Source organism: Seriola dumerili, unplaced genomic scaffold (assembly GCF_002260705.1).
Source record: "Seriola dumerili isolate Sdu_G_001 unplaced genomic scaffold, Sdu_1.0 BDQW01000331.1, whole genome shotgun sequence".
NCBI lineage: Eukaryota > Metazoa > Chordata > Actinopteri > Carangiformes > Carangidae > Seriola > Seriola dumerili.
The window spans coordinates 8,602,082-8,622,347 of record NW_019174586.1 but is presented as its reverse complement, the minus strand read 5'-3'; the positions used below and the strand labels follow the sequence as shown (position 1 = coordinate 8,622,347).

The 20,266-nt window shown below is 39.2% G+C and overlaps 1 protein-coding gene across 1 annotated transcript in view; it reads right to left on the bottom strand.

The window, feature by feature from the left end:
- Positions 1–19,813, bottom strand: part of tnmd (tenomodulin) — a 49,389-nt gene extending 29,576 nt beyond the window's left edge. Inside the window, exons 1-2 of the mRNA XM_022760258.1 lie at positions 19,740–19,813; positions 16,530–16,664 (exon numbers count right to left, since the gene is read on the bottom strand). Of these exons, the coding sequence (XP_022615979.1) occupies positions 16,530–16,664; positions 19,740–19,787 (183 nt within the window). The 5' untranslated portion in view covers positions 19,788–19,813. The remainder of the gene's footprint in view (positions 1–16,529; positions 16,665–19,739) is intronic.
- Positions 19,814–20,266: the final 453 nt, after the last annotated feature.

The following is a 20,266-nucleotide window of genomic DNA, read 5'->3' as shown; positions in this document are numbered from 1 at the left end:
AAACTTAACACATTATGCTGAGAGAAGAGCCGGAGCAGGTTCCTATGGAGATATTAATCTGAAAATGATGATCCGCAAAGGAATAATTATAGCAGGTATAGCTTTCCCACCCATAAACAGTGGTGCAGATGGTCCACACACATCTGAATACATGTTTTTCTATATTCACTGTCACGCACTGTATGCATATTTGTGTGTGTTTTTGCTCGCAAGGTGACTTTAACAGGTTTTATATAAAATCTGAGAAGGAGAGGTAGAGAGAAACGGAGAGAGAGAGAAAGAGAGAGAGAGAGGGGGATCTGATTGTGTGGTGCCTTGAGACCATGGGGATTATGCTTGTGGACACTGGTTACCAAGCCTGTCAACTCCCAAGGCCTGGAGAATTCAGATAAATGAAGTAAGAATGGTCTCCGGCTGCCAAACACATGCAGTCTGCTGTTTGGTGATGCCTGCTGAATACAGGCAGCTGGTTCTGGACAGGCGCCAGCTCGGAAAATTCAATTTAGAAAATACTGGTCAGTCACTAATGCATCATCAACTTAGTCGGTACATGGTAAAATGAGCCCACTGGCAGTGCATGACATCAATCTCACTGAAGACAGCCTGACAGCAAGAAGAATACAGCACGGTGCAACATGTTGCAACCAGTGGAAATACAGTATGTGGCTGTACATTAGCCATTTTATGGTGATGCTACATCTACCTTTTTTTTTTTGCTTGTTTCAGTGTCTTTGATGATGAGTACATTTACATAGGTGGTGATTGACAATGAAAATGATTTCAGTCTGCAAACTCTGCTGTGAGAGGCTCTCCGGTGTGTATGTGTCTATGGGGTAGTAGTAACCTCGGTCACTGAAAGCACCACCCTCCCCTGAAGTTGTCCACATTTTAATAGTATTTATTCAATGTAATTCCCTGCCCATTTTTATATTTAGTTACTAAAATATGTGCAGATATGCAACATGTGGAGATTAACAACCGCCAGTTTTCTTGGAAGCAAATTCAGTGGAATTTTCACCCTCCAAATATAAGGCCAAAACATGTTGTCTTGACTTTTGTCTGGGAGCTGTATGTGTGTGCCCAGTCAGTGTGTAATGACAGGACGCAAACTCAGGCTCTAAATATAAACATTTGTAAGGAACTCAAACTTTGCACTGTAATTAGCAGTGGTTTTGTTATATGTGGAGGTAAATAGCTGGATGCAAGCAATTAAGTAACGATGCCCACGTTCGCCTTCTTTTATCCTCAAGATGTTCTATCAACAGCATCAACACCAATGGATGTTCAAACGAAAATCTACTGAAGTTTGAATACGTACTACTCACTACACTGACATAAAAAATAATGTGAACGTATTTTTGATTGTGCTGAATTAATGTTGATGTGGCACACTTGAGTTTGAACTCCTATCTTTTGTGGTATCTTAATGCTTTTGGAAGCCTTTCAAAAATCACAATCCAACTACGTGTTGTATGTAGCATTAAATGAAAAGCTAAAACTAGGTTGGCACTGGGTTAAAGTGCTTTTGGGAATTCACAAGCTATTACTTAAAGCATCAATTTAATGTTAAAATGTTTTGCAGCTGCCAATGCCAAAGGCCAGTTAAAGAAAATGCTGAGGTCATTAGCCTTTCAAAGACTAAGCTAGAACATGTCAAGCTGCAAAATCATAATGCAGCCATCTTCCTAAACCACATTAACACGGTTAAAACAAACAGCTACCGGCAATGTACCTCCCTTCTGAGCCAATTTTGTTGTTTGATAGTGTATATTTCTAATTCTAGAAAATAACTCACCAACACATTGACAGTGTGTTGTCCCTCTCAGATATTTCCAGCAGAGCTCGAGTGGAGTTTAATCACAGAAACATGTATAACCACCTAAAACATCAGTGATAAAGGTCAGATTTAGGAGTCAGTCTCACAGGAGCGTAGAGCAAAAGCTTCTTTCTAGTCTCACCATTTAGCGCTGATGCTCAATAATCACACAAATCCCCATGTGGATGAAGAAAAGGTTTGAAAATGCCCCGCTGACAGAAGTATCAAAAGACCAGAGTGTAATGCTGCCACAGGTTAAAGGAAAGTGCATTTACCAAAAAGTGAATTATGACATTTCATCACAAAAAAACACCCCTGAAGTGCAGTAACACCACCAAACTGATGATACTTTTGATGATTTTCTTTCCTTTTAATGTGCAGCAGACTGGAAAAGCATGTTACTGTAAGTCTATCAACAACCTCCTTGAAAAATAATTGTTTATCTGAGCATAGTGATTGTAAAAACGGCTCAAGTGCTATGGGTTCTGCCCTCAGTCACATTGGTATCAGACAGGTGTTTTCACATAAATGCAGCACTTTAATGTCGATCATCATTTCTCCAAACATTTTAAGGTATAGTGCAGAATTTTGGGAAATGTGTCTTGCACAGAGTACCATTCTCATGTCTTTGCATTAAGTATGGAGCTAAACAGTTAGTTTAGATTAGAAAGCCTTAAAGCCTGGAAACTCACAAATGAACATGTTGTATCTCCTTTTTTGAAATTCCTATAGAAACAAAAATCTAAAAATGACAGTTTGTGGTTTTACAGCAACCCTGTCTTCTACAAATTATGTTTCAAATACATAAATTGATGACATTTTCATTATGTTGATAGAAAACATAACCCGGTCCCATTTATGTTTTGTAAAATACGTATTTGCTGTCACAGTTTAATTGTATAGAAATGTTCATTTTAGGAGACAGGTTTGCTTACAGGGAGTCGCAATTTTTTTTGGCCAAGAGCAGTGACTTTCCCAGAGTCTTGACATGCTGGATAAACTGAACTTACAAAAAATATTACTGGATGTAAGGGTTTGGTGTTTTCTGAAAAACAAATGTGTTGTTCCAAACAGCCATCCTCAAAGGCGGAGTGATGAGCAGTCGTCATAGAGACGGAGGAGACGTGATATTGCTTGGAAATAGGAATAACTGCACACATTTTCAGATAGTCTCTCCTGGAAGATAGTCAGAATATTGCACTTGGTTGTTCACATGAAAAGAGATTGTGTAAAGAATGCATAAAAAGTGACCTAGAGGGAGATGTTCAGACCCTGGCCTAACCCTGTGAATATTGGCTCGTTGATTTTGTTACATAAGTTACAGAGATGATCGTACACTTTGGAGTGGGCCAGGTTAGCGGTTTCCCCCTGCTTCCAGTTTTTATGCTAAGCTAAGCTTATTGCCTCCTAGCTCCTGCGTCGTAGTTAATGGACAGACATAAGAGTGGTATGAGTATTCTCATTTAACTGTCAAAAAGAGAGCGAGTAAGCATATTTCCCAAAATGTCAAACCATTCTTTGAAAGATCCTTAGAGAAATTCTACACACCCATTGAAAATAGTTCCCTGGCTGGACTGCTCGGTCAAAATTTTTTCTGGAGAGCTCTTTATGGGCTAAAAAAGTGGAGGAAAGAGGAAACAATACTTTAAAAAAAACAAAAAACAAAAAAAAACCCAGCAACCAAAGAAAAAGGTTCTTGCAGGAGCACCTTTTTGTCAGGAATAATGGAGCATGGTGATATCTGAGGGCTTATATGGAACATATTTGTGCAGTAACTCAAGTGGAATCTTGGCAGAACTCTCAGACTATCATACTTCTCCTGTTTTATTTTTATTGCTTAAATCAATTCATCGCAGAGCCTCTGAATCTTGAATGTAGCCTACCTCTCTCTACTGTCAACCTACTCATACCTGAAAGGGGTGTAATGACCCACTTTCTCTTCTTGTCCCCCAGCGACTCTGCCGCTTACCACGTTTGACCACCTTGCTGTGGTCGACTACAGTCTGCAGCTGCTGTTAATTTACAGGAGCACTGTGCACCATTTTTTCAGCTCTGAAGCATATATGACTAATCACACCAGTCATTTTAAACAACTTGAGCTCTTTCTGGCAATAAATCACCTTGATACGTGTTACTGTGCCCATAATAGAGCTGCGTTCAGGAGGGAGGAGGGCAGGGGGAACTTTGGGAGCTATTCACTAGTTTTGGTCAACACTCTATTGTGAAACAAACTCGGGAACTGGGACATATTGTTGTTCGATGTGTTGTGTGTTTCTTTGATATCAATATAAAATCAAAGTGAAAATGGAGTTGTACAATAGCTCAGGGAATACAATGTTTCCCTCGACTTTTTGCTTAAAAAGTAAATATTTTCCTACCCTTTTGTCTTTCTTGTAGTTTTACCTTTTAAATTTATAACACACACACACGTGCTCTAAAAATATGGCTGAAGTTTTTCAAGACACAAAGTTATGTGTTCAAGCGAATGTGACACTGACCTCACCCAGGCTGGAAATTAAATGCTGCAAACTTAAATTTAACCAGTGTTTGATCTGCTTTCAACATTTTTTTTAATAATTTCGCCAAGGCCCAGATAAACAAGAAAGAAGTAATACTGGCTTTTTTCTTCACCTCAATAACATGGAGAAAAAAGGGCTTCCAAAATGTCCAAGAGTATACTTTTTATCTTCACCTGCCAACTGTAAGAGAGAACAGAGGGTCTTCACACGGCTTTTAAAGATGATGTTAAACCACCTTTTCGGGACATGACAAATGATGTAATATCACCCAAATTCCATAAGCCAACATGAAACCAAAGCAGTTTCCACAGTGGAAACAAACGTAGTAAAAAATTAAATGAAGTTAAACAACACAAAAGCCCTGGCTATGACTGTGTTGTGCCATTTCTTTTTCCCGTCTGTCATTGTTCCATGTTGCATCTTTTCTTTTTGCCTTTTCCTGCCAAGTAACCACTGTGCCGAGCTGAGGAACAATCTGCTCCTTGTCAGGAGCGCTGAATGAATCCTGTTGCTTATTGTTGAGGTGAACACGTTATTTGAATACGACCGGTCTCCTGTAATAAAAGGGCCGTTGTGGTTTATGAAATATTCATCAAAGGTATCCCCTGGAGACTCCGATGCATTCAGATGCATATCTCAGAATCTGAAACAGACTTCTGCAGACAAAAGATTGCAAGCAGTGACTGGAAGCTTTTGAACTATGAGGCAGACAGTCACAAAGGGAGTGACCTCTGTAGTGGATATGTCTCCTTGTCGCTCTGCTGGTTTTCAGCCATTCCACCTCCTAATAAATCAAGAGGAGCACACTCTGGGATCCAGCAGCTAAGTGGCATTTAAGAAACAGCTTGTGAGAGCTGTAAGGCTGCTATTTGGATCATTTAGACACAAGGCAATAATTTGGCCAGATGAACGACATTAACAACAACCGGAAAGTTTTTAAGCCACTAAAGAAAAAAAAAAAAAGCAGTAACATTTTGTTAAAAGTCAGTGAAGACTGAACTTCTCTCAGTTCAGAAGGGCAAAAATGTTTTCCATTTGCTTGGGTTCACTCAATATTGGGGATGGGACTTATTTAAATTCACTGGCAATTTACCAACTGATGACAGTAGATAGTTACCTTGCTATTTATCAGTTGTATGTGTAGTGCATTTATCTGTGTGCCAACTTATGCATAAATTGTGCATGGAAAGCATTAAAAGCCAGTGTACCTTCAGCTTACTGCAAAAATGCCAAGACACAGTTTCTCCTACAAATACCAATAACAGCAGCTTCAGCAGACATCCATGGTTTTGTTAGGATTTTCAAAGCTGGAATCGCTACAACAAGAGTGCGACCACCCCTCTTAGTTTATGAACACAATACAGCTGATACCCCTCCACCTCCAACCCCCCTCCAACCCCACAACGACTTCTACGACTTCATCTGTGCCTTATAACGTATAGTACAAGCCGGCTATGGCTGTAACAAGGTAGACTGTTAGAACAATTCCTAACAGAGCTGCTGGGAGATACACAGGCTCATAATTGTTCAAACATTGTTTACACCATGCTCCTGCCTTGAAGACACAATAAAAGAGGGAGTGATAGTCCTATGCAGAGACTCTGGCCTATCACACTGGGACTATGGGTACTGATGAGAAGCTCTTGGTCTGTTGCCATGGCCCCTGTGTGGGTTGCATGTCAGCGCCAGTCTGCCCTTCTTTTTAATAACACTGAAAAATACTTTGAAGACACACTGGGGGAACACAACACATTATGCTCCCAGTGGTATGGGTGTGTGATTTTTACAGCTTAACATTGTCTCATGCTATTTTAAAAAAAAAATTTGACTCAGTTTTGCAGCACAATTCATTATCAAATCTACATGGTCCATGATGGTCAGCCACTGATGAGAGAAATGCAAATTTAGCATTCTGAAAGAGCAAATGAATGATTTTCAGTGTTTCAGCCACTGGTCGGGACTGGAGAATTAAGAGAGGGAGCAGCCGATATGACTTTTGTTTCTCTTAATGAGGTAAATGAACAGGCTTTCTCAGTGTCGTGGAGTGGGAAGGCTTCTTTGGTCTAAGTATAAACATTAACTGTGGCTCCTTGACTGTTTGGCCCCTGTCACTCTCATTAACAACCTCTTTGCGTCCAATTTGTGTCAAATGTTGGAAAATGAAGACACTAACAATTTGCTTGGAGTGTAATTGAGTAGTTTTTACAATGATTAGTACTCACAACTTATTGATTACAGAGAGGTTTATTTATTTGGAGATGCAAACCACCACTGGATAATAGGTTGAAAAAAAACTTTTGACTTTTCCGTTAAGGTTTGAATGCAGTACACTGTGACTACAGCACTGAGTAACATACGGCGGTCTGAGGTCACAAATGGAGCTTGCAACGAAAAAGCCTGAATTCTGTCCATCACAGGAGAAAAAAAAAATATCCTGAACTATAACATGAACATGAAGTCTGAATAATATGATTGGAAATGTTTAATTAATTAGCACCCCAAACAAATTAAGAACAAATGAAGCAAAGTGTTGAATAACTGTAAAGATGATCATATTTGAATTTTTATATTTTGCTGCACAAGAACTGACAAACAGTTAAAGATGACAGAAAAATAAGCCTTTCTAAGCTATACGAATGTCTTGACTGAAGCACCACCATTATACTGTAAACAGAGAGTAGATGTATGTCACAGTGTCAATCACTGGACATTCTTGGAAATTACAGAGGATCACATGGTTAATTTAGCCTGAGGTGAGATTAGATGAAAGCAGGTGAATATACACTGGGGAAGTGGACAGAGGATTACTAGTATTATAAAAGCATCAGTGACCTTTGGATTCATCTTGCATGCACAGGTCTAAATGACAGACAGGACTTTCTTCCTATAATTAACGAATGTTTGCTGCAGGTTTCCGAAAAATGCCTGGAATCGCAATTACCACCTGCAGCTCAGCACCATGTGTTGTACACATGTGAAACTTATAATTATTACAGCAACAAATATAAGAAATATAATCAGATATTTTTTAATTATTGAAGATATGAAAATAACATGTTAGGATGTTTTTGTCAAACTAAACTGATGTGTAAAAATCTGTCTCTAAGCAGGAATTATTTTTGATATTAATATGTAGTGTATGACAGCATTATTGTTAATTAAACCCTACAACATTTCACCAAGGCTATTATTTGTTCCTGCCAGACGGCTAATGAGCCCCACATTATCTCAGCGAGGGACAAAAGCCCAGAGGACACACTGTACTTTAAGGAGTCTGAATCCATTTCATCTATCCATATTGTAGCTGCTCATGCAGGTCAGTGGGTCAGTCCTGCTGCCACCATGAATACCAGGAAAACGATCTTGACAAGCTTTATCACCATCGGCTGACAAAGTGAAGTACATTTTCTGGGCAAATGAGACACAGTAGACGCACAGCAGCTGTCATCCATCATACTTGTGGTGATGAGTGCTGGATAACTACACATCCAGCAAGAAAGACAGAAAATCACAAATACTTCAGAGTATTAGATGCTTCAAAATATCACACATTTTACTTTTTAAGTGGCTCTTTGAGCAACTGGACCATCTCACATCATGACACTATACAAACAGAAAGACACAGACCAGTTGAATCTACAACGTAGGGACACTGTATAGTAGGGTTAACCAATATTGCTAATTAGCATGATGCATTAGTATTTGAAGTATTACCCCTAAAGTGCAGTAGTTAACTGTTAACTGTTTGTGTTATGCTCGCTTTAGAGGCAGAAAAGATTTCATGTCGGCTGATATCTAAAGTCTGAATTTTTATCAACAGTAAGGTCATGGAAGCTCATAATAAAAGGGGTAAAGTTGAATTTATTGAAATAACATTTTCATTTATTTACAAAAAGAACAGGTTACAGTAATACTGCTAGGGTTGACATAGTTATCTGCCCGGACCAGCGCCCGGTGTGCCCCCGCATCATGGACAGTCTAAAATTTACTCAATACAATTAACTTCATAGGTAAAACAAGCTAGCATGCGTGAATAAGGTGCCACCAGTGTGAAAGATAGACCATGGTAAAAAGTGTGTCTTCACTTTAGAGAACAAAACTTGGACAAGTGTGAAGTATGTGGGAAACCAATTAGCTGCAAGTCAGTTTGCACATCAAATCCTACCAAACATTAAGGCAGCACATTGTTGATCGGTAAGATGTTGATGTGTGATGCCTTGCTGCTGCTGCCCCACTGTAATATAAAACACAGCTACAGCACATCAGTCCAAGCTCAATTCACAAGCCTATTTGGTTCAATAATTGCAGTGTGACATTCACTCTCATCTTTTTCGTGCTGGAGTGGATTTACTTCTGATTATAATATCAAAATTTTCTATATATATCACCCTGTTGTACTGTATAGTAAACCTGCACTGTATTGCATGTTGGACTACATAAAATACCTATAACACTTCTCAGGTAGAATGTTTTGAGAGAACAAGCTGTTCATGTATAAAGAAATCCATCAGCTTGTCAGAGAAGTGGAAATAACATTTAGAAACCAAGCATTCAGAGCAGTCTGAGCTTCTGTCACTTTAATACATGTTTACCTTATTAATTGAGACTTTGGCCATGTTTAATATGAACTTCCGACATTGTAACATTATATATATGACAGGACGGAGATGAAACTATTATTGTGCCATATTCCATTTTGCATAATGCTCTCAGTTTGTCTTGGGTTGTAAATCCTTAGGACCCCTTTACTTTGCAGCGCTGAGCTTTTGCCCCCTCCCTTAACAGCCACACTCACCCTCAGCTGGGCTGTGGCATGTTTACTTCAGCTCAATCCAAATGACAACTCTGAGCCATGTGAGCTTTTTTTGTGCATGAACTAATGACACACAGCTGCCCAAGAAACATTTAGTAGCCAAGTATCCAGTTACTTTTGAACCCCTAAAATTTGGGCTTAATGTGTTTAAAGGACTATACCTCCCACATAGTTCTGTCTGCGTGGGAGCTAGCTAGTAGCAAAGCTACGCAAATTAAAGATGAGACTTGGCACTTTAATGTATTATCCATTATTTTATTTCAAAGGGAATGTGCTGAGGCTCAGAGCCTGAGGAATGATAAATGTCTACTTCTGACTACTTATGGTTTTGACTGTATTTTTCAAACCAATGCTTGTAATGTACAAGCATTATGCAGTCAAACCTCATCCTACTTCAATAGGATAATTATTGTTTTTTTACAGGTTATATTTTTAAAATGAAGAATCACACTATAAAAGTACAATTAACATACATTTAGGAATAGAAAATGTGTTTCTTTTCACATTTTATTAATGTATTTGAATAATAAAATTTTTTTGACAAAGTATTTCTCAGCAAAGGTTTTTTGCACTAAAATTAAAAAAAAGTTTTTTGTGTTTTGTCTGTTGAATCAAATGCTCAGTAGAAATTCAGGAAATTCATCTAATAAGACTGTGAACACAGGGTGAAGGGCTGGTCTATTCAAAAAAGTTAAATACCAGTGCGTATCAGATTTATTATTTATTTAATAACAGAAAATCATTAAACACTTTGCATGGTGTCTCAGCTCAAAGGCTACCAGCAGCTGCTTTTAAGGTGGAATGCTTACTTTCATGTTATTCGGTGCACAAGTTGACATCATAAATCAATCCACACCTTAAATATCAATATGACAAGTCTGAATCATTGTCAAATGAATCAGATGCATAGGTTTATGGCAGGAAAACCGCAGTGTTACTATAAAATTAATGAAGACTCCATTCCAGCATTTATTATAATGGAATGCAGCACGTAATAGGGTCAAAGTGTCTTCTGTTAAAAAGCTCATCACAAGTGCCCATTCAACTGTAGGCCTATAGTGTTTGCAAGTTTTTGACCACTAGCGGCGCTATGGAGCGATGCTTTGATGAGTGGGTCCTTGTTTTGTATCTTGTGTTCTACTAGTACAGGCAAAATGATGCGCAGAAAACTTACTCATGCACAGTTGTGGGTGGTTCGTTATGCATTCATACAGTATATCAGTGTACTGCAAACTGTCTACGAGAGCAAACCACAGTGCACCTTTAATATAAAAGCCTTTTCCTTTTTTTGATCCGTCACATATGAAACTGAATTAAATCACGGTGGAAGAACCCACCAGCTGCATTATCCAGTATGTCAGCATGTCATTTTTGTTTCCGTCACTTATGGATCCGTGATATCTGGAATGAATATCTCTTCATTAATGAGGTTCATTACAGCTCTAAAAACAAAGCTGTCTGGCTTACTCTGCTCATTTCCTGTGGAAGCACTTGACGTTTCTCTGGATGAAAGAGCCTTCTTTTAAAAGTGTGTTATTTTTGCTGATTTTTCATGTTTATTTCACCAATCTAAAAAAAAAGCCTGAACAAGCCTGGTAGGTCTAGATGCATGTCATTAAAATTAGCTAATATTCCAACTTTTATAGCTGCTGCAAGTTCTCATTTTCTCACTTTTAAAAAAGGCGGAAGTTATTTAACCTGAAGTGTTAGATTGAGCGCCAGACAGAGACCTGCAAGTATGATTTAGATGCCGCTTCTCTTCTCAGATATTGAGCATTGTGAGTAATGGTGCAAACTCACTAAAAGTCAATGCAACCTTTTAATTGCTGACAGATATATAGCAGAGCACACTGACAGGCATTTTTCAGAATAGAGATTTACTCATCATTCATCAGAATGATGCATCAACAAGGCAAAAATTTTTGATCTGCAGTCTCGAATGTGTTGAGAAAGGACAGATGAACTGAGCATTTCCAGTTCGCTGTTCACTCCTCTGCTTCAGCATTGTGGCTGTGAATGCAGTGTGGAGGCTATAAGCGCTGCAGACTTACTGGGAGAGTGAAAGTGGATGTGAAAGCTCAATCACATTCTAAATTGTACAACAGAGCAGAGGAGTCTACTTGGCAGTCACACTGGTGAGACAGAGAGGCAGAGAAACGGAGTCTGCAAGGAAAAAAAAAAGAGAGAAAGAAAAAAGGCAAGCATTTGTGTCTGTTTAAACACTGCACTGTACATACAACATGCTGCACATGAGCTGCTGGTGGATTGGCAAAATGAAGTACTGGCAATTAAGATGCAGATCTTTTCCTACACCCATGTGTTCGAGCTTCTAAAAAGAAAATCACAGACACACAAAAATGCTTTATGGAACAATAAATAACTCCCGGTGGGCTTTGCAGTGCTGTCACGCTCTCTGTAGCAGTCACCGTCTCAGAAGAAGGCAATGTGCCACAACCGCCATGAAGCCTTCCTACCTCAGGCACTCCACTAAAACAACTCTCTTTTGTTTTTCCCAGTCTGCATCCCCTCCCTCCTCCTGACTGTTCCCCGAGTAGAAAGAATAATGCATCATCTTAGGGGGCCCATAGTGGCCTACTTTAAAAGCCTGGGAGGAACACCGGTGGACACTGGCCTGCTAATGAATGAATGAATGAGCCTGACGTGTAAAATCAGAAAAGATTATAGACTGAGGGGCAGGTCTCTGAAAAGGTCCTGCCAAATCAGCTGTTCAGATAAGCCCTGTTGCCTCCCCAGAATAATAATTCCTCCACACGAGACTGAGTAAACAAACAGCGTGAGGAAAAGTTAGCATCTTGTTTCTTTCCTGGAGACAAACAAAAAAAAAAAAAAAAAGCACTTGCACGACAAGAAGATCAGATCATATGATCAAATCTTGTTTTTCCCTCCCCAGTTGCATGTTGACATCTCGACAAGGAGGGGACTGTTGGGTATACACAGCCTACGAGCAATAAATAAACAAAGGGGGCCAGGCCTTGAAAGCCATACACCTGTGACCAGTGGAAAAGCAGCAGGCGCAGCAGTGTTCATTAAAGAAGCTGGTCCTGACAGTGAGGCCTTTAAGAGGCCATCAGGAGCGACAACTCAGCAGCTACCTTGGGACTGGAGAAGGGAAGGCATCAAGGTGAGCAATGCAATTTCAGCTTGAATAATGGAGCACTTTCCTGAGGCATGACATTCATGTATTTCTCAGGCAGTTTTGCCACACAGCCCAACAGTACCTGTGAGCTATTCAAGGGACCCCAGGAAAAACCAGTTCACAGTGTTTACAGGTTCACAATTACTCTGTGCCTGGCTGCTGGTCTGCAGATAATCTTGCTCAAAGTGACTCATGAATTAAAAATAGCACCAAATATATCAAATCTAATGATCTGGAAATTTTGATTGTGGATGCTGTACACTTCAAACATTTACACACAGCAAACTGCAGACTTCGCTTTTTCTCTGAAATAATTTTTGGAAATAATTTCATCAAGGCAAATTATTCTCACTTTTCTGTTGGATTCACCAGCCAGATTCCATTTTCACGGAGTTGCTGATGTAAACTGGTAATAACAGAGGATTAATTTACAAGGAGGCAAAATCCCCTAGTGAGACTTGTGGCCCAGAACAATAATGAGCACATAGTAAACAGAAATTTGCCGTAAGCCAAAAGAGAATGCAGGGGCACCTAATCTACACACCGAAACACACAAAGCACACTGATGCATGCATAAGCACAACCACGCCCACACACACGCGGCAAAAATGACGGCAAAGTATTTTCCCCAGGCCTTTGTAACAACATATGTTTGCAGGTAATTAAAGGAAGATCCCAAGCGGGTATCATGTCATATTGAAATACAATGCACAGAGCAAATTACCTTTCTGTGGTTATTATACAAAGCCGGGGGCACGAGGTCAGAATAAATGTGAAGTGTTCGTGTCTGAAGTCGTGCTGTGGTTTTGACCTCTAATTAGAAGGCTGAGGTCAAAGCACTGTAATATGTGATATAATGTAGTTTGTAATGTGAGTGTGTGTGTCTGTCTTACTGTTGACTGACAGCTTTTATTAATTGTTTGTAATGCCAGTCCATAAGTTAAACTACTGACTAAGCACAAGACTAATTTAAGCACGTAGTGGATTTGTGAGCGCATGCAAGAACTGAGTTTTAAGAGCAGAACTAATTTTGTAATCAATGTTTTTGGTAATTAGATTGGAGGCAGCATTGGGGCTTCCTACGTTTGTTATCATCAAAGCTGTGGGTTCTCAGATATGTCAGTTTTGGTTTGTGTACTTGGTTTGAAAAGTCCAATTGAGAGCAGAGTATCAATTGTATTAAACCTGGAAGTAAAGCGCCGTACTGTTCAACACAGCCTTCTAAGTAATGTTAGACTACTTCCTAGTGTGCTCCACCACCTTTTTCATTTGCCTTTAACTGTGAAAAGGATTTGAGTCTAACAGCCAGTTTGCGCCTCTCATATTCTCAGGTGCTCAGAATCTGTCAAAGCAGCTGGAAGAAACAGTATGATTTCAAACTGAGAAAGAGACCACGTCAGGAATTTTATCTACAAACTTGTTTTTCACTCGTGAATCTGTTCCTGCAGACTTTCAAAGCTTTACCTTTTCAGTGATTACCACTTTAATATGTTTTGTGCTTTTTTTCCCCTGCTACTCTGTATTTCTAATCTGCTTCATTTCAGAGAGAAATATTGTACTTTTTACTACATTTATCTGATTGCTGGGGTTACTTTGTAGATTAAGAAATCTTCATCTTACGAAGTAATTTTTGTCTTGTTACTGAGTCCTAAAAGTCTAATTTTCTTAAAGCATGTGGGACTCTGCCATTGTGGTGAGAGAATTTCAACCTCTTTAATAGAATTCAAATGGTTATATAAAATTTCGAGAACAAGGTGACATTTCCATTGGTTTTAAAGCTGCAATCCCTTATTCTCTCTTCTTTAAACCTGAAAAAATAAATGATTTGATTAGTCACTGCTACTTTATACTTCTACTCCACGACAATTCAGAGGAAATTTATAACTTCAGTTACTGAATCCTTTGCAGTTTCAGATTAATAATAAAAATATAATGTAAAAAATAGATTATGATGTATTATTGTGGGTTAAGATCAGACTTTATTGATCCTGGGGGCTGGGGTGGGGTGTTCCATGAACTACTTAGCAGTATGTAGTGTATATAGCAATTTCACTTTTTTCAGCTGCAACATTTGAGTAATGTATATATTAATGCATCAATAATTACAATCCATTAATATAATATACATTATTCTGACGTGGCCTGTTCTGAGCATAATGAGCCTTTCTACTTTTTGTACTTGGAATATATTTTGTTGCTGATACTTCAGTACTTTTACTGGTGTAACATTTTGATTGCATGACTTTTACTTATAACATAGCATTTCTACACTTTGGCACTACTACTTTTAGCTAAGTAAAAGATCTCAGTACTCCTTCCACCACTGGCCTGTAAGATACACAACGGTTACATAAGACCACACATGCACTGGCTCTCCAGTTAATCTTGATTTGAACATGTGTCCGAGCAGCCTGGGGTTAGAGAAATAATTGAACCATGGTTACATACTGTATGTATCTCTCTTTTGTATCAAGACTGATATATTCCTAATGTTTTAGGACTCTGACACAAAGCGCTACACTTTAGTTGAATTTGAGTAGTCACCAAAATGCTAATCTTTGTGCTCAAATAAAAAAACAACCCCCCCACACAACTGTTTCCTAAAATAAATTATGTACCCTTCCTTTGGCTTCAGTTGCTGTGCTCTGCTGCCCAGAGTCTATACATGTAGGTGCCAGACGCTGCTCAGGATTAGCTGGTGAGTCAAGAAGTGTCCTGCTGCATTGCACCTAACACCCGTTCACCAAATAAGATGCTGGCTTCCACATTAATGCAGGAGAATTAATCCATCCCTCCATCTATCCCTCCATCGACTATATCAACCCATTCCTCCACCTTCAGAGAAGCCCCTGGAGAGTTTTGCTGAGGATACATACCTGAGTTTTACTGTCCTACTCTGTCTGTGGGAGCTTCCTTCCCGTCTGACTGACAGGAGATACTCCTTTGAAGTGGCTCCATCTCACTCACTGATGTGGAGGCCGGAGAATGAGCCTCCCCCTCAAGACCCCATTAAAGCAGAACTCAGGGTCTGCAGGTTTGATATTCATCGCCTGGGCAACCTCTGCCATCAACACATTTTGTGCCACGTGAGAATGATCACAGCTTATTAAAGTGGAAATAATGACTGCTCTACCTCCGGCATGAAATATTTAACAAGGACAAAGGAGATGGCTCAAAGCTGATTCATATCTATGTTGAAAGGAGAGAATGTGGACAATACTGTCTACATAGGAAGTGCAGATGAACCTTGGTTAACGGGAGCTTAGAAGTGACTGTTGGCAGTTGAAATTTGTATCTTAATGGAAGCAGAAAGAAGACGAGTGGCAGAGGTTAGTCTGAGTTCATGTTTATTAGCCATGACAAAGATTTTGGTATAACGGCAAGCAACATCCTGCACGGTACATTACATTTCCCTTTGTTCACCTCGTGGCATTTACAGTACAGACAAAGCAGACTTATGCACTCAGGTTTGAAATATATGTGGTAATTTTCAACCATCACTTCATTTTAATCATTCTCTCGTTCGCAACTGTGCCCAGAACGTATACAGCATCCAATTTCTGAATGTGAAATTATTGATGTACTTTTCCCTCCAGCTTGGGTAAATTAGCTTTTTTGGCCTCTTGGGAAAATCAAGGGAAAGGAGCAGAGTGAAAATGTTCTCCATCAAATGTGATCGAATTGGATTTTACAAGATGAATTGCCAGGACAAGGGTTTATCCCAATTACATTGCCAAGAGGTTTCAGTTCTGCTGCAGCCACTCAGGTCAACAGCAATTAGGGTCAGCTTTGAGTCATCAGGATCCGTCATTGTGAGGAGATGTTTACAGTGTGAGCAGAGAGTAGATAAATGCAGCAAGACAACATTTGAAACAGTAAAAAGTGGTTTGTGGTTTGGTCCAAGAATTCATGAAATTACAGATCTGACAGCCAAAACACGAGCAGAGCAAAACACAGCTGTCTCTTCCATGGCCCACACATCTTTTAATCTCGCAGAGCACAATACAGACTGCAGAGACTGCCTCTGGCTCTTTGTGTGGCCATCCATTTTCCTCATTCGTGTATTTTTTTTCCTTTGATGTAACCTGTATGATTTGCTGATGTGGAAACCCAGCGTGTCTTTCATCTGTCTCTCATCAAGACCACACCTCCACAGACAGTGGCAATATGTCTGTTGACTGGCAAACAGGTGATAAAAAACAGTGAGGTGATATTTAGTCTTACCTTCCCCAGACTGGGGCTCCACAGATACCTCAGGCTGAAAACACAGAGAGCCAAAACAAGGAAGACCAAGGCCAGAGCCAGTGCCACTCGCTGATAGGTGTGGTACTTGGCCTTCTTCTCCTTTACCATCTCAACCTGCAAAAAAACAGAGGTTCAATATAAAAACTCAGTCACTTAACAGAGAATTTTTAGCGAAATATGCTCATCGATATCGTTGTCAACAATTAAAATGATGCCACTTACATGCCAGTATGTATGATTCACAAAATCCGCCTACCAGCACGTGAGCTTTACAGGTGGTGTTACCTTCAGACAGAACCAGACGATCCGTATCCCTCTGTTTCAAGTCTTAATGCTAAGCAAAGCTAACAGACTGCTGGCTGTAGCTGTAGCCACTCAGGGGCAGCAGAAATAAGTTGTGAACACAACATTGACAAATCATTACCCTGTAAGCTGATACGGCGAACCTTTTCATACTTTCAGCTGTTACGGTGCAACATTATTATTCATATGGAGTCGTGTTTCTGGCCACCTGATGAACACTCTCTAAATATTTACTCTCTTTTATCTCTGTATTTGGTTCATACCAACTCCTGAGGGAAATATCTGGCTCTTTACCTGCTAAATGCTTGTTTGTGTTTACTAGCTGCTCTCTAACTGTGTCTGTCTGCTGTTTGGTGCTGAGCAGGTAGTTTCAGGAGGTGCTAGTAGGGTTTTTTATTTTTTTTTTTTAGATTTTTCTTCTCAAAACAGCAGTAGCCAAAAATAAAGAGGAAACCAAAATGGTAAAGTTAGGGGAGTTGAAGGGAGCTGCAGGTTTAGGCCATAATTATCAGGAAGGTGCATCACTTACATTATTATTTTAAAAATATTGATTATAACCACTTTAAGCATATTTAAAAAATGTAAATGTATTCCTTCAATTCATCATTTCCACGTTAAAAGTATATTTCCGTCTTTTCTGTCTTTATCAGAATGACATTTTATTCAAAGTGATGCCATTTCATTATGCAAAACTTATCCACCAGTGAGGCTACTGACAAAAATATAACCATCCTCACACCAAGCGCAGGGAAGAACAGACTGCTACAAGTGGTACAGAAAGGTTACATTTATTAAACTTTTCCTCAAATTAAAACTCTGCCTACTGTAGTCAATTCCCTAAGCTTAAGGCCACAAATTAATAAAGACAGGCTTTTGTTCCACCAAGGCTCCAACAGGGAGAAAATGAAAGCTTCTCATTCATACTGGGCCACTTCTGAAGGTCTCAGAGGACAACAGGCAAGCAGATATGTTAAAAAAAAAAAAAAAAAAAACTGGACCAACTTCATTTAGCAAAATTGGTGTTGCTTATCTTCATGTCTTTTAAAATGATAAAGCAGCTTTAGTTCTCTATTGTGGCAGAGGTTGTTACAGTAGTTAAGCTTCACTAGACTGCACAGACCTTTTACATGCCGACTTCTTTGTATAAGGCAGGAATTATTTTTGAATAATACATTTGTGACCTTTGGACCTTGTATACTGTAAAAATAATAAACCAAAATAGTCTTGAAAAATGTCCTTTTTATTTAAAAAAAAAAAGAAAAGAAAAAAATGCAGTATGTGGGTGGCATGACTGACTGGTGGAATTATGGTTTAGCATTAATGGTGTATAGTTACTGTACACTGGTTTACACTGTGTCCTTTTTAGATATGGATTGAGTGTCTGGTACATTAGCAGCATGACATTGGGGATGAATAGAAGACACATTGTTCAAAATAGCCATCTAGAAAATTGTAACCACGTCTTTGCCATTAATGAAATCTACATTCTCGTCATTCTTCATTTGACATATTAGAGACAGTAGCCACACAAACTTCAGGCACATCAAAGTACTGTACATTCTTCAGGCATGATGAAAAACAGAGCTACAATCAGAGCCAGAAATTCCTTACGTTGTAAATTTCTAAGAGTGGAGAGGAAAAAAAAAAAAGGAAAAAAAGAAACCGGTGGCTGAAATTCTCTGCTCTCCTGTGGCAGGTTGCATAAGCAGTGGAAACTTAACTAGAGGACAAACCTCTCTCTGCCTGCGCTTTGAATATCGAATACTCAGAGGAAGGAGGTGGGATTGAGAGACAGACAGAAATAAAGGCATGGATGGAGACAGAGTGAGCAGCCTGAGTGTGCAGCAGCTGCCAACCAGTGTTTAAAGGTTTAGGAGTTCAGAATCAGCCTGGAAATTCGCCTTGAGCTTTGTGAGGAAGAGTGCCCGGAGCCCCCTGCTGTTATCATGCAAAGAAGAAGCGCTTTCTTGAGAAAACAACAACAACAACAACAACAAAAAAAAGAGAGAAGTAAGCCTGCATAAGCAACAAGCAGAGGATGTAGTTTATTACACCTGGGCACGCTCTTATAAGCGTTTGAGTTCCTGCAGAAACTATCCCGAAATAAGAAGCCACAGGTGATTTCTTAATCATATTCATTCTCCGTCCATGACTCTCAGTATGTGTATGATTAGTATCTGCTGGAGAAAGTTGCTTTACTATTATGGACAGTAAGAGAGCTTAGTTTTTAATATACACATAAAAACATAATAACACAGTGTTGTGGAGGAATTTATCCCTATTGCTCTGTTTTTTTCTGAACTTCTGCAACAAGTGAAATATGAGAGAAAGAAGAAGAGGGATTTCAGAGCCAAAAATCCCACTCCCCCCCCCCTCTTCAATAATAAAGGCTCAAATAAGGCAACTCTTGGTGTATATTTGAATGCTGCTTGTGTGTGAGAAGCAAGGATATAAAGATATAAAGCAAATACAATGGTTCAGGTGAGACTGAATATAAAAGTGGAAATAAAGGAAGGAAGCTGAAGTGAAAAGCCAAAAGGAATTAGATGGAAAAATTACTATTCTGAGAAAACTCAGATCAGTCAGCAAGAGACCAAACGGCACTCCTTTTTGATTTCAAAAAAGCTAGACTTCTGACATATTTTACTCGCACTTAGATATCACAGGATTTTTTTCACCTTTAAACCACTACTGCTGCCACCTACACTTAATTTATTAAGCTGTAAAAATTTAAAGGTGCTCCCATCTTTCTTGGCACTGCAGTGACCTAAAATTAGTTTTGTAATAGAATTTATAAAAACAATAAAATGTGGAATTTATTTTTAATTATTTGTGCAGTTAGTTCAAGTGCATTAAAAAAACAAAACAAAAAAAAAATGCACTCACATCTTTCCACAGAATCTGTTGACTGCTGGATTGACTGCTAGCTTCCATGATGCAAGCACTCAGGAGGAATCTTTCCGAACCTCTTAGCTGGGGAAAATACCAACGCTCTGCAAGGCAAAGAGTCATTCCTTTGCTGCAATTTGGGAGTGTGCTGAAGGGGAGGGAAGTTTCAGATGGAGTGGAATTACTGAAACATTTGTGATACCCATTAAAAGCAAAGCAGATGTCTCTCCTGCCTGCCTGCTCCCATTTCAAAGGTGGAAAGCCACGAATGGATTCAGACTGAAAGACAAACCCTCTGTTGAATAAATTACATACTATGATGAGATAAAAATACTGTAGTGGTGCACAACTTTCAAAAGATTGCTGTTCGTGAGCCACAAAGTTTGCAGGTGAAAAAAAGAAAAAAAAATTATACTGCAGATACTGATTTTTTTCACTCCTGTTTTCTGAAGTATCAAAAGAGTTTAAGTACCTTCTTTCTGCTTTTGTTCCTCAGTCATTCAGGCTTCACACTTGACAACAAA